Source organism: Mobula hypostoma, chromosome 4, assembly GCF_963921235.1.
Source record: "Mobula hypostoma chromosome 4, sMobHyp1.1, whole genome shotgun sequence".
Classification (NCBI taxonomy): Eukaryota; Metazoa; Chordata; class Chondrichthyes; order Myliobatiformes; family Myliobatidae; genus Mobula; species Mobula hypostoma.
In genome coordinates, this window is record NC_086100.1 from 121,343,569 (window position 1) to 121,359,448 (window position 15,880).

The window sequence follows — 15,880 nt, forward strand, 5'->3', positions numbered from 1 at the left end:
ATCATGTCCGATGAATTGTAATGTTTTTTGTTTTGAGGAGGTTACCAGGAGAGTTAATGAAGAAAAGGCAGTGGATATTGTCTACACAGGCTTCAGCAAGGCCTTTGAGGAAAATCTTGCATGTGAGGCTGGTCCAGAAGGTTCAATGAGGATTAAATAGTCAATCAGATTCAACATTGGCTTAGCGGGAGAAGCTAGAGGGTAGTAGTAAATGGTTGCCTTTCTGACTGGTGGCCTGTGATTAGTGGTGTGCCGCAGGGATTAGTGCTGGCCTATTGTTGTTAATCATCTACATTAATAATATGAATGATAATGTGATAAACTGGATCGGCAAATTTGTGAATGAGGGCCAGTGGACAGTGAGGAAGGCTATCAAAGTGTGCAGTGGGATCTGGACCAGCTGGAAAAATGAACTCAAAAATGGCAGATGGAATTTAATGCAGACAAGTGTAAGGTGTTGCACTTTGGGAGGACGGGCCAGGGTAGGATTTACAGAATGGATGGAGGAGTGTGGTAGAACAATGGATTTGGGAGTATACTGTAGATCCATAACCAGGGAAACACGGTAGCATAGCGGTAGGCGCAATGCTATTACAGCTCGGGGCATCAGAGTTCAGAGTTCAATTCTAGTGCCCTCTCCGTGGAGCACATGGATTTTCTCCAGTTGCCTCCCACATTCCAAAGATGTACCAGTGAAGTTAGTTGGCCATTGTAAATTGTCTCGTGATTAGGTTAGGGCTAAATCAGGTTGTCGGGGGTTGCTGGGGCGATGTGGCTCAAAGTGCCGGAAAGGTCTATTCCACACTGCATCGCTAGCAAGTTAGCTAAATAAATAAATAGATAGATAGAAAGAATGATTCATTGAAAGTGGCATCTCAGGAAGATAGGGTTATAAAGAGAGCTTTTGGCATATTGGCCTTCATTAATCAGTGTATTGAGTATAGGCATAGGGATGTTATGTTGAAGTTGGTGAAGCCAATTTGGAGTATTTTGTTTAGTTTGGTTACCTACCTACAGGATAGATATCAATAAGATTGAAATAGTAGAGAGAAAATTTACAGTGATGTTGCCGGCAGTTGAGAACTTGAACTACAGGGAAAATTGAATAGATTAGGTCTTTATTCCCAGGAGCATAGGAGAATAATGGGAACGTTTGATAGAGGTATTCAGAATAATGAGGGGTACAGATAAGGTAAATGCAAGCAGGCTTTTTCCACCGAGGTTGGGTGAGACTAGGACTAAATGTCATAGATCACGTTATATGTCAATGATTTGGATGAGGGAATCAGTGTTTTCTGGTCAAGTTTGCTATGAAAGGTAGGTGAAGGGGCACACGGTGTTGAGGAAGCAGGCAGTCTGCAGAAACACTTAGACAGATTAGGAGAATGGGCAAAGAAGGTGACAGATGGAATATAGTGTAAGAAGTGAATGGTCGTGCATTTCGATAGAAAGAATAATAGCATAGACTGTTTTCTAAATAGGAGAAAACTCAGAAATTAGAGGTTCAAAGGGACTTGGAAGTCCTCATCCAGGATTCACTGAAGCTTAACTTGCAGGTTGAGTCAGTGGTAAAGAAGGTGAATGCAATGTTAATATTCATTTCAAGAGGACTAGAATATAAAATCAAGGATGTAAGGTTGAAGCTTTATAAGACATTGGTCTGGCCGTACCTGAAGTATTGTGAGCAATTTTGGGCCCTTTATCTAAGAAAAGATGTGGTGGCATTGAAGACGGTCCAGAGGAGGTTCACAAGAATTATCCTGGGGAAAAAAGGGTTAATGCATGAAGAGCATTTGATGGCTCTGGGCCTGTAATCACTGAAGTTTAGAAGAGGGGAGGGGTGCTCTCATTGAAACCTATCAAATATCGAAGGACCAGGTTAGAGTGGATGAGGAGAGGATGTTTCTTATGGTGGGGGATTCGAGGACCAGAGGGCACAGCCTCAGAATAGAAAGGCATCCCTTTAGAACAGAGATGAAGAGGAATTTCTTAAGCCAGAGGGTGGTAAATCTGGAATTTATTGCCACAGACAGTGGAGGCCACGTCATTGGGTACATTTAAAGCAGAGGTTGATTAATTGTTAATTAGTAAGGGTGTCAAAGGTTGCAGGGAAAAGGCAGTAGAATGGAGTTGAGAGGGATAATAAATCAGCCATAATAGGATGAGGTGCAGACTTAATTTGCCGATTGCCCTAATTCTGTTCCCATGTCTTTTGGGAACCTGAGGAGAAACTTCTTCACTCAAAAGATGGTGCAAATATGGAATGAACTTCCAGCAGAAGTGGTGCATGTGGATTTGATTGAAACTTTTAGGAGAATTTAGGATAAGTACTTGCATGGGAGAGGTATGGAAGGCTCTGGTCCAGGTGCAGAATCACAGTTTTCCCATGCACTAGATAGGCAGAAAGGCCTGTTTCTATACTGTAGTGCTTTATGACTCTCTTTCACCTGTGTGAAGTCATGATCACTTCAAGCTTGTCATTATCAACCTGAATTTTGTGCTTAAGGAATGGTAGTGAGGTTTCAGATTATTGGGAACTGCCCACTAAGGCTTGTGGGTGCCCCCAGTTTCGAATTGCTCTAAATGGGTATTTGATCTAACAAGGTGGCCCCTTCCCCTATCCCTTGACCAATAGCCCATTAGTGACTCCAAATATAACTTGCACACTCCGAAGGATCTCTGGTACCAGATTCAACAATGCTCCTGATAAAGCTTTCATGGTTTTTGACATCCTCTTCAGCAATACTTCTAAACATCTTTAGTGCTGGGAACTGGCTACGTTTCTAAATTGATATGCAGGACTAAGAAATTTTGCCCATTTTTACCCTAGATTTGTACATGAAAGCTTACAATTAAAGTGCAAACTCTGAAGTCAAATGAAGTTGAATAATTTGAAGCTCACCCTGTTTAGAAAACAACAATGAAGAATGCTTACATCTGCTGGAACTGAATATTTTGGAAGAATGTTTGGCTGGTGTAAAGTTCAGAGGCAAAGCAGGAGGTCAGATGCATTGCATCAAACTTCCAACACGTCCCATACATTCACGCCGCAGTGCACAGATATACAAGTCCAGAGTCTATTGAGAGCCACACTGTCGTCTGATATCCATAGGCTCTTTTGTGTTGCTGTTCACTGAGGCAAATAACAAGGATAGAGCTGCATGAAAACATCTTCATTGCAAGTCAACACACAATGAGTTCTTAAAGTTACACACACACACACCTCTAGCCAGTAGTCAGTCTAACATCTTAACATCTACAGTATTGTGACCCTATTTAGTCAGTTGTCTATGTTGGACAGGCCACAACAGTTGCATGCCTCACCACAGACCCAAAATAAATTATCCAAGCTCTGTCATGTGAGGAGATTTTTAAGCTGACCAAGGTATATGATCAAAACTTCAGTGAAGTAGTGCAACATTACCATTGACTCCTGGGAACCTGTGGCTCATGGTCACTCAAAGAAAATAACGATTATTCAGATCAGCATTGAGAAACTTGAATCAATGCATTGGGAGCATGTAGGAGCCCTGCATAATTATGAGAAGTGTGCCAGCTCACAAACTGCCTACCCACACTCCTCCTGAACCACCTGTGGAGGAATCTGCAGTTCCCATATTTTCCTTGTCAGCCACCTCAGCATCTACGAACCTGGACCAGGAGTAAGTCATCCATGATATTGACAGACTGCCTAAGGAGAAATATGGAATGACTGATCTTCGGGGTGATCAGGCCTTTCCATTTCAATTATCCAATTAGCAAATCTAATGCTAAAAGTTGTTCTTTCCCTGGAATTTTTTTTAAAATTACGTTGAGTAAAGCAAGTTTTGTGCAAAATCACCTAACTGCTGCCACTTTCCGAATTAATGGTGATGTGGCATGAGCAGAACCTGGTGCATTTGCAAGGCATTTTATGGAGCATACCTCACACATCTCACCAGCGCTGTCATGTGCATTTATGTATTAGTGTTTTGTTAGCTTAAAAATCATCACCACTGTCTGAATTAGAATGGAAGCTGGTGGATTCTCCTTTCAGAAGAAATAATCTTCCAGTAATATAAATAGTAAAGAAAATTATACAAGAACATCAGTTTAATTTGTAGAATTTGTTTTCTTTGAAGCTGAAATTCCCCCCAAATTTATTTTATTTCAATATCCTTCTAGAACTTGACCTAGTTCTAGTTAACTGATGTGCAACACTTAGACTGTAATATTCATGTATGTGTTGAATTAGCTTTAACATTCTTCATATTTTGTTAGTTATCTTACTGGTAATTTCTTTACAGCGAAATAAATGAAGTGGAATTTGATTCTAGTTTGCTTCCTTGACGATTTGCTTTGTCTCTTTTGTTAATGGGTCTTGCTGTATAAAGAAAACTATGACACCTTGTGCTGAAAGAATATTTATAAAAATAGTAGGTCCCTCTGCAAATTTCTGTTAGCTCTTCTGCCTAATGGAATATAAAGGATGTTTTATGTTTGAAATATAAAGTAATGATAAAATATATTTAGGTGCTGAAATAGCAGTGTGTTTGGAATTATGACATTGAAAGTCATATAAGCATTCCATTGCAGACTGGTGAGAATACACACAGTAATTTTAAGAAGTCATCGTTGCACACCAAGGATAGAATTCTCTTGATCTTCCTTTCTTATGCCCTCACAACTCACCACCTCATCCTCCACAGCTAGTGGGCAAGTGCTTCGTTTCCTGATGGCTGTCAGCGGCAGCTGAACGACCACCTGCAGGTGTACAATAGCAGCTGGTCAGTTAGGAATGTCCTGTCCAGATATTAGATTAGATTAGATTATGAGGACACGCAGTCCTCTTTTATTGTCATTTAGTAATGCATGCATTAAGAAATGATACAATATTTCTCCGGTGTGATATCACAAAAACACAGGACAGACCAAGACTGAAAAACTAACAAAACCACATAATTATAACATATAGTTACAACAGTGCAACAATACCATAATTTGATGAAGAACAGGCCATGGCACAGTAAAAAAGTTCAAAGTTTCTCGAAAGTCCCACATCTCACGCAGACGGGAGAAGGAAGAAAACTCTCCCTGCCATGCCCAACCACAGTCCGACTCTGAGTCATCCGAAAGCTTCGAGCTCTGATCAGCCCTCCGACACCGAGTACCGAGAACCATCTCTATCTGAACGTTTCGACCTCAGCCTCGGTCACCAGCAGCAGGCAAAGCCGGGGATTTTGGGGCCTGCCCTCCGGAGATTCTCAATCGCACAGTAACAACAGCAGCGAACCAGGCATTTCAGAAATTTCTTCAGATGTTCCTCTGCTTCTCACGTCTAACTTCATCAAATCAGAAATGTCCACAGCCCCTATTTAACAGATATGATATCATTTCACCAGAGAGCTGCATCGCGCTGCCATCTTGTCCTCCCACCTATGATATTCACCATAGTCAGCAGTGCTGAGCACACAAAAGTGTAAACACATTTCCTTCTACTCCACTATTGAAACTGAAATTTAGTTGGATTGGCTTAAATTTAGTGTGACTACAAAAACAATTTAGATTACAGTGCCACTGCTTGGTAGTGGCTTTAGTGCTATAAACTGGGATGAATTGATCCCGAAAGTAAAGAATGCCAGACTTGAGAATTTCATCAGTCCCACAACATGATGTTCATTGGAGTCCAGTACCACTGAGCATTGTTCCTGATTCCCAACTTTGACCATATGAGAAGATATTGTCTGTTTCCAACAAATACAGAAAAAAATTGACATTTCAACATTAGGATAAACTTGTATTTAAATGAAACATTGTATTTTTTCATATTCTAAACTTGCAGTTAATGGAAGATGTTTGACGAATTAACTATTTCTCATTTCTTTAACAGCCAAGTGCGACCCCATTTGTCTGCATGGTGGTGTGTGTGTGAGACCAAATAAGTGCTTGTGTAAGGAGAGCTACACGGGACCTCAGTGTGAACAAGTAGATCGAAACATTGAAAGAATGGCAAGGGCAGGTATTATCCAACCACCAGAATTCTATATATATATGCCTTTAAGTAATAACTTGTATTAACTTGCTTCAGTAGTTAATTAGATTTAAGTTCTAGGTTAAAAAAGCGACCTCCTTCAGGGACTAAGCAAAAGTTTTATTTCGTTTGAACATATGGTCTGTAAAAAAAAATGGTGCTAATTTAGCTTATTGGTGGAAATGCCACAATTGATCTCAGTGTTCATAAGAACATCCGCTTGGATTTTTCATCGGGTTTGCTTTCTTAGCAAGATCATTTGTAGAACCTAATACAGAATTGTAAGGGTTCCCCAATAGTATCCAATAAATCAATAAATCTGAATGTAGTGTATAAGAATGTACAAGATACTATTCTACTCTAAAATGTGTGCTCTGGGAAAAGGCCGAGCATCTTTCTAAAAATGCCAAGGCACAAATGTAGTCAGAGGTGGGGCAGTCTGCAGCAAGTGACTCTCTTCCTGACTTACCAATGCCTTTCCACCACCTACGGGTTACAAGTGAAGAGTGTGATGGAATATTCTTCACTTGCCTGAATGAGCATGGATCTAGTAGCTGGCAAGAAGTCCAACACGCTCCAGGATAAATCAGCCTGTTTGAGCAGCATCCCCATCCACCCCACCACCCTAAACGTTCATCCCTTCCGTAACGCCAGCTGCATTGTGCAGCAAGTACAAAATGATCGCCTGATACATCTCCAGTGCTCTATCCCCAGCAGCACTGTGAGGGTAATGTCATCAGAAATACTTCAATGATAGAAAGTGTCCGCTCACACCACCACAGGCTATTAGGGACGGCCAGTGGATGATGGACGTGCCAACAATTCTTTGATCCTGAAACATTAATAATTTTTTTAAAAACCTTGAAAGAAAGATCAGCATTCCATTTGCCTTTTTATAACTCTCCATCAGGTTTAATGTCATTGGCATATGTCGTGAAATTTGTTGTCTTCGTGGCAGCAGTACAATGCAATACATGATAAATATAGGAAAAACACTGGATTACAGTGAATATATATATATATTACTGTAATTCAGAGCTAAATTAAGTAAGTAGTGCAAAAATAGAAATAAAAACAGTCGTGCGGGGTTCATGGTTCAACGTCCATTCAGAAATCAGGTGGCAGAGGTGTTCCTGAATTGTTGCGTGTACTGTACCTAGATTCCTAAATTTCCTTCCTGTTTCCCAGGAATCTAGAAATCTGAAATATAGCTAGAAATGGCTATCAAGTCAGGCAGCATTTATGGAGGGATAAACAACACATAACTTTTCAGGCCTTTCATCAGAACTGATAGACATTTTCACTGTGGCACATTCAAAAAGTGCAATAAGAGTTTACCTCAGTAAATACTGTTTGAAGTTTATCGCATTATTTGGTTTTCTAAAGCATATTATTTGGCCTTTAATTCGGTATTATTTTTCATCATTTTCTCGCACAGCAGTTTGCCAGCAGCCCAGGAGAAGTGGGAAATGTAACACCCCTACATGGCTTTGGTTCTTTAATGTGGACACCAGACAGTGTGAACAGTTTCTCTATAGTGGTTGTCAAGGAAGCAAAAACAGATTCAATTCTCAAGAAGAGTGTGAGAAAACCTGCTTACCAAGAAACCACCAAGGCACAGAACTGATACAAGGGATGAATAAATAAACTCTTGACCAGGCATCTTTTAGTTTCTTCCATAATGAGAAAAAAAACAAATACATTTCATATTTTTGATGTATATTTTACATAGGACTAAAAGATTTTAAAATTCAAAGATGGGAAAACAGGTTAATTCAGGTTTTTATTATCTAACCTTAAATTTATTTTAAAATGATGTGTAATATCTGAAGTGAAATACTAGAAATTGTGATATCTGAAAAAAAAACGGTCAAATTGTATAAGCTCATTACTGGTCTGCCATTCACCAGATTCTAATTGGTGTACGTAGATTTAAAACAAAGACATTTAAATGTATAATTTCTTTTTAAATTTTAATATATTGTTTATGTAAATGCATGCTTAATGTCCTCAAGAATACAGTATTATACTGTGACCATTGAGCTGATAAATTGTATTTTTAAACATTACCTGTTACATGCTGAATTGCATTTGTTATTATACTATATGTAAGCAGCAGCAGATATGCTAAAGTATATTTTTATTACAGTAGCTAAAAAAGTAATTGACCACTGATAGTTCTATTAAACTTCTAAGGCTCTCTTTGTGGGCCTCTATCTATATGATCATTAAGCTGTAACCTGGTGGTGGAAAGGCAAGGGAGGGAGATATTGATCAGTAACAAATTAGTGAAGAAACCTTTGAGTTTGTCTGTGTTACTGTGTTTGTCAAGGACTGTTCTCACCAGGCTTTTAAATGCTCGGGGCTGGGATCTCATAATGCTGTTGGAAAGATAAATACCAATTGGGTGCACCCTCTTTTATCACACTAAACATGATAGGGCATTAAGATCCAGTCCAATCTCCTGAAAAAGTTTGTACAACTATATGTTGCGCACAGAATATTGCACTAAAACAGGATATCTGTGATTGTTATTGGAAGCCAAATGCAGCATTCGAAGCCTCCATGCCATTGCAGAGCAGATCACTGGTAAATGAGCTCTTACTTAAAGATTACCACCCCCGCCCCCCACAGTAGCCACAGAAAACACTGCTGCTGAGATGAGACAAAATGCAGGGGGCAGGCACTAACCAGTGAGTCTGGGCATCCTTCAGTTGATGGCCTAACTTGATCAAGACCCATTCCACAGTGAGGTGGTAAACTGGTTCATTATTGTCACATGTAATGAGGTACAGTGAAAAGCTTGCATTGCATACTGTTCATACAGATCAACTCATTGCACGGTGCATTGAGGTAGCACGAGATAAAACGATAACAAAATGTTGTACAGGGAAAGTGCAGTGCAGGTAGACGGTAAGATGCAAGATCATAACGATGTAGATTGTGAGGTCAAGAGTCCATCTTATCACTCAATAGTCTTATAAGTGTGGGATAGAAGCTGTCCTTGAGCTTAGTGTTACGTACTTTCAGGTTTTTATATCTTTTGTCCGATGGGAGAGAGGAGAAGGGAGAATCTCCAGAGTGGCTTATAGAGGCAGCAAACAATATAGGTGGAGTCCATGCAGGGGAGGCTGCTTTCTGTAATGTGCCGAGCTGTGTCCACAACTCTGCAGTTTCTTGCAATCGTGGCAGAGTAGGTGCCATGCCAAGTTGTTATGTATTCAGATATGATGTTTTCCATGGTGCGTCGTTAAAATTGACGAGGGTCAAAGGGGACATGCCAAATTTCTTTCACCTCCTGAGGAAACAGAGGCACTGGTGACCATTCTTGGCCATGGTGTCAACATGGCTGGACCGGGACAGGCCATTTGTGATGTTCACTCCTAGGAACTTGAAACTCTCAACCCTCATTGTTGAAGTAGACAGGGGAATGTGCAACACCTCCCTTTCTGAAGTCAATGACCAGCTCTTCTGTTTTGCTGACATTGAGGGAAATGTTGTTGTCCTGATGCCATGTCACTAGGCTCTCTTAATCTCCTTCCTGTCATGCTGTCATTATTTGAGACACAGTCCACTACGCTGGTATCATATGTAAACGGGCAGATGGAGTTAGGGCAGAAGCTGTCCATGCCGTTGAGAGTGAGTGTATAGGGAGTAGAGTAGGGGGCTGAGCTGACATGCAGTGTTGTGGGGCACCGGTGTTGATCGTGGTGGACCTGTTGCTGCCTGTCCTTGTTGACTGTGATCTGTTGGTCAGGAAGTCAAGGATCCAGTTGCAAAAGGAGATGCTGGCACCCATGTTTAGGTGCAGGGTGGGATAGTTGACTGCAACATGCGGCTCATAACTGATTTGAAGGAAGAGTCTGTGGTCAGTGAAGGGAAGCTGACAGAGTTATTCTTCATTACACTGATCATTGGAAACTGGCTGGCACTTATCAGATGAAGATCCCTCAGTTGTTTTCCCAGTTCCAATCTCTGCTTAGTGTGCTCTTGGTGGTGCTGTGAGTGGTCAGGGAAGATGTTCAGTGGTACTGAAAAGCTTCAGTGTATATTAGCAGTGGAGGAAATGTGGATGCATTACCTCTGATGTCATTAAATACAGGACTGATGTTTGACAACTGTCAGTCACACTGAGGGGAACTGTGCACGGAAGTTCCCAGAGTAAATTCCCAAAGGATGAAATTTCATCCAGAAATTGACACTGAAGCAAACCTATCCAAGTAATGTGTTATGTGTGATTTGTGCATTAAAAGAGGGCTAATAGATCTAATCTCTGGGCAAAGTTTTTTTTTTCTTTCAATCTTTATCTATTTATAACACAGTAAAACCCTTCTACACTTTGCTCTTCATAAACAAATATCCTGCTATGGAACACTTTTGTTTCCCTTGTATCAATTTTATTTATCAGATACACTTTACCAGACATGGCCATGCAGAATTCTATCCAAATACATCTATGTTTCAGACTTTACCTTGTATATTCAGCACTTAAATACAACGATTTGACGGCAAAATTGAATACAGAACATGAGAGAAATTGAGTTAATACCTGGTCTGGTGAGGCAATTGCTGCAAATAGTTATGCAAAGAATGATGAAATGTTTAGTTTAAAAATTGCTTCTTTATATCATCACTTAATAATCATGAGACTTTATTTTTCCAGTAAATTCATAATTGGAAATAACTGAGATAAGACAGAAGAAGCTAAATAGATTTAATATTGAATTTGAATAAGCTTTTTTATAAATAATTGGTAATAAGACTAAATGTGACATTATTTGAAGTGAAGAGAGTGACCTGAAATTCAACGCACTGCAAGACACTTATAGCAGCTCAAAAATCTGATTCAAAATCAAACAAAACAGTTGCCGCCAGCCTGCAACCCCAGACAGAGTTGTTATACTTGCATGACATGCCCACAGCTCCAATGAGTCAAATTCCTTTATAGCAATTAGTAAACATACCACTTAGCATATTTAAGAGTTGTCTCAGTGTTCAGCAAAGATATAACCCCCACCAGCCCCAAGCTACAAACTGACACAAAATAAGCATGAATGTGAAACTTATTCCCTTCAGCTGTACTACACACTCACTGATGTGACTAGTTACCATAATAAGCACACAGCGTGGATGGACTACACAGCTCCTACAGCACGGTTTATGTTTGCGACTAACACAGGAAACAAAAGATAAAAAAGGGAAAGGTTTATTGTAATGTGGAATAATGTTGTTTACTGATGGTCACTGAGACTCCATATATTAGTCAAATACAGTATTGTATAAAGGAAATTATAAATACAGTATTGTATAATTTCACAATCAGACTAAATCTGGAAAAGTTTGTATTTAATATTTTAAATAACAATTGAAAGTAAATAAATTAAGTTATCATTATTAACATTAATTTTTGAAATAAAACCAGAATCTATCAGTGCTAACCTTTTTCTAAAATAGCTATTGAGGTATTGTTTATATGGAATAATAAAGCTCTTGTATTTTTTCTTCGCCCCTATGAACTCATCGATGCAAACTATGACAAAGATACTACTTTTAAACAAAAGGCAATTAAGTGCAAAGTTTCTGTGATTTCAGCAGCACTGTGGGGATGTTTTAAGTGTCTAGCCCCAAATGTCGAGTAAGGGAAGAATGTAATTGCAACAAATGCAAAGGATTTATTGAATGTTGCTATTGATTGGACTCAGTGTTGTACAAATTGTTAATCATAAGTACAAATGAACTTCGAAACACATGGAGCGAAAAGCAGATTACCTGGTGTACTATTGCAACAGGAAAACTACAATGGATTTAAATTATATTCCTGATGGGATGAATGGGTGACCTTAGACAAGATGCTCCAACTTGTTTCAGTAGGGGGAAAATAATCAGTGTTCTCATTTTAACATTTGGACTCGAGGCTGAAGCCTGCACATTTGCGTGCCTACTGGGAAGCAGAATGAAGCCTCCCTGTGACTTCACTCTTGAGCAATTAATCAGCTTACCTGCAGCCCAGTGTCAAAATGTTACATGAATGAGAGACAAACAGAAAATCAGGAAGAGCTTGGCCAGACAAGCATTACGTGTGGAAGCCAGGCAAGGTTTCAGGTGTATGATACTTCCTCAGGGTAAGTGGTGCATTTGTAGTTTTCAAAGCAGATTTGGGGAAAGAACTAAGACAAAAGACTATATAAAGATTGATGAAGATAGGAGAAGTGATGAGAAGCATGTTTACTGACGATTATTGTGGCATGTTAATGAAATGGGACCAAAAAAAGACTTAAACTTGATAATGTGAAACAATGAGAGAGAGGTTGATTGAAGGAGGGAAATTAAGTTGCTCGTCCCAGAAGATTAATAATTAAAGTGCCCAGAAGGACGATAAGATGTGTTCTTCTAGTTTAAGTTGTTTACCTGGCTTACATTGGGCTTCACAATGGGAGTGGATAAGGCCACAGCTTAAAATGGAGTGTGATTTTGAATTAAAGTCTCAAGCAACAGGAAGATCAGCACCACCCCCTGTGGATTGAATGCAACTGTTCTGCAACATGATCGCCCAATCTGCATTTGGTTTCTCCAATGTGGAGGAAGCCAGAATGTGAACATTGAATGCAGTAAATCACAGACACGAAGCTGGAAATCCAAAGCAGCACACACACGATGCTGGAGGAACTCAGCAGGCCAGGCAACATCTGGAAGAAGTACAAGGTGATAGGTGAAAGGAGGAGGGAGAGGGTGAAGTGAAGAGCTGGGAAGTTGACTGGTGAAAGAGAGAAGCAGCTGGAGAAGGGGTATCTAATAGGAGAGGACAGAAGAGCATGGAAGAAAGGGAAGGAGGAGCACCAGAGGGAGGTGATGGGCAGGTGAGAAGGGAAAGTGAGAAGAAAACAAAAATAATCCGGGAGTGAAGTTGAGAATGTTCTGCACATAAAGGGAAATAGACTTTATTTTCATTTGCCATACTTTATTAATATGTATATAAGCACACATGATGGGATGTGTTGAAGTATACTGAAGTCTCACAAAAGCTACTTGGTTCAAGGTCAGTTGTTAATTCTAACTATATGATAGTAGGAACTCCCTGACATAAAACTTGAAAGAATATGTGATAAAATGAGTACTTGGAACAGAGAGTCATCATAATGGTGAAACAGGATCAAGGAATTAAGAAGTCCACTCTGTTGTACATATATTTTCCTACACACTGTGCGATTCAAAATATAAATAGAGAAGTTGATGATCGAGTAGGATGTGGTTATTCACAGAGGAACAAAAACAAGCCTAACGATTAGGCAAAAGTTTATATACATTATTTCAAAATGTGCTTGTTACTGGCAAGGCTCATGTTATTCTTTATCCCTGAAAGTACTTGTGAAGTTGATTTGATTCACCTTCTTAAAGTTATCTCAGTGAAAGTGCTCCCACAGTATTGAAGGATAAGGAAGATTAAGACACCAGGACAACAAAAAAGGGCAATATTTTCCAGACCAGGATGGTTTGCAACTTGGAGGGGCAGTGTAGAGGGTGGTAGGAGGGGTGATTGATAAGTTCATGGCCTAAGGTAGAAGGAGTCAATTTTAGAAAACCTAGCACAGTGGTCCACAGCAGGGGTGATTGATAAGAGATGAAGAAGATGAGTTATTAACTTCAAACATTCTGCATAATCACTCAAAGAGTTGAACTGTACGTGCATGTAACAAGAGGTGTATAACCCATCTCCTACTACCTTAGGCCACGAACTTATCAATCACCCCTGCTGTGGACACTTCTGGAGGTCCAAGACGCCGACTCCGACAAAGAAGGGATCCGTATGCTTCACAACCACTGGACTAAGTGTGTAAATGAAGAAGGGGACTATGTTGAAAAATAACTGTACCAGGTTTTCTAAAATTGACTCCTTCTACCTTAGGCCACAAATCTATCAATCACCCCTCGTATTTAGGTGCACCAGATCTCTTTGCCCATCTTGGTGCTAAAAGGTTACCGTGTGGGGAGTAACCACAGTGTATTTTGTAGATAGCTCACTCTACAGTTAAGTACATCAGTGAAAAGGAACGTTTAGGGTGATGGAGGGTCCCAGTCAAGTGGGCTGCTTTGCTCTGGTTTAACATTGTTGGAACTAGATTCATACAACAAGCGGGGTGTATCTGATTGCATAGCTGCCTTGTATTTTGAAAAGGTATTGGATGTCAGACAGCGAATCAATACCTTCGCTGACAACTCAACCGACTCTTGGAGTCAGATCTTCTTATGTGGCTGATTCTGGTGGTCTCTTGGGGATTAATGGTGAAGGTTTCAGCAGTGGTAATGCCTTTGAATGTGAAGAGAAGATGGTTATACTCTCGCTTTTCAGAAAGAATCACTGGCTGTCACGCGGTGCAAATGTTTTTGAAGCCACTCACCATTCCATGCCTGAATATTGTCCATGTCCTGCTACAAGATGAATATTGTCCGTGTTCTGCTGCAAGGTGAATGTTGTCCATGTCCTGCTATAGGGTGAATATTGTCCGTGTCCTTCTGCAAGGTGAATATTGTCCGTGTCCTGCTATAGGGTGAATATTGTCCGTGTCCTTCTGCAAGGTGAATATTGTCCGTGTCCTGCTGAATGTGAATATTGTCCGTGTCCTGCTACAGGATGAATATTGTCCGTGTCCTGCTGCAAGGTGAATATTGTCCGTGTCCTGCTGAATGTGAATATTGTCCGTGTCCTGCTACAAGGTGAATATTGTCCGTGTCCTGCTGCAAGGTGAATATTGTCCATGTCATGCTGAATGTGAATATTGTCCGTGACCTGCTGAATGTGAATATTGTCCGTGTCCTGCTAAATGTGAATATTGTCCGTGTCCCGCTAAATGTGAATATTGTCCGTGTCCTGCTGCAAGGTGAATATTCTTTTCTTTTCAAATCTTTTTATTGTAATATTATACAGGGAAAATAACATGAGTACATTGAAGTAACAACACTTATAATTCCTCAAAAAACATTATCTTAAAGATTGAAAAAAAAATTTGTGATAACAAAAAAAACCTACTAAGCAGAAAAGTGAGAGAAAAAAAAAGAACCCATTAGGTGTACAATCCCGGAGCCATGCGTCATACAAAAAACTTCTAAAAATAAACATCAAACCACCAGCAAGAAAAGAAAATACACTAAAACATTTACAATTAGATCATGGAAAAATTATCTCAATTAACTCAAATGATAATAACGAGCAAATGAGCCCCATCTTTTCTCAAAATCAAATGACGGTTCAAAGGTTTGACTTCTAATTTTCTCCAAACTAAGACATAGCATCATTTGAGAGAACCATTGTGACAAAGTGGGAGCTGATGTATCCTTCCACTTCAACAAAATGGCCCTCCTGGCTATCAATGTAACAAATGCGATAACATATTGGTCAGACACAGAAATACCATGAATATTTTGAGGAACTATTCCAAAAAGCACAGTTAATTTATTAGGTTGTAAATTAATTTTAAGTGCTTTAGAAATTGTTGAAAAAACCGACTTCCAGAACTGTTCCAATATAGAACAAGATCAAAACATACGTGTCAGTGTAGCTATCTCAGTTTTACATCTATCACAATGACTATCAACATTAGAAAAGATTTTAGAAAGTCTCTCCTTTGTCAAATGATAATGATGTACAATTTTAAATTGAATCAATGAATGGCTAGCACAAATTGAAGAACAGTTAACCAACTTCAATATCCGCATCCAATCTTCTGTCATAAAAGTCAAATTAAGTTCCTTTTCCCAATCCTGTTTAATCTTAGATAAAGGACGCTTATCCCATTGTAATAATAAATTATAAATTCTTCCAATAGAACCCTTAATCAAAGGATTCATACTCATAATAGTACCTAACAGGTCAGC

General features: G+C 39.6%; 1 protein-coding gene across 4 annotated transcripts in view; it reads left to right on the forward strand.

Moving 5' to 3' along the window:
• hhip (hedgehog interacting protein) overlaps positions 1-11,500 on the forward strand; it is a 138,062-nt gene extending 126,562 nt beyond the window's left edge. Inside the window, exons 13-14 of one of the 4 annotated variants that reach the window (XM_063046429.1) lie at positions 5,870-5,998; positions 7,452-11,500. In XM_063046429.1, coding sequence (XP_062902499.1) covers positions 5,870-5,998; positions 7,452-7,657 — 335 coding nt within the window. In that variant the 3' untranslated portion in view covers positions 7,658-11,500. Of the gene's footprint in view, positions 1-5,869; positions 5,999-7,448 lie in introns of all 4 variants that reach the window. The other 3 variants (XM_063046431.1, XM_063046432.1, XM_063046428.1) reach the window with 3 other exon arrangements.
• The last annotated feature ends 4,380 nt before the right edge of the window (positions 11,501-15,880 follow it).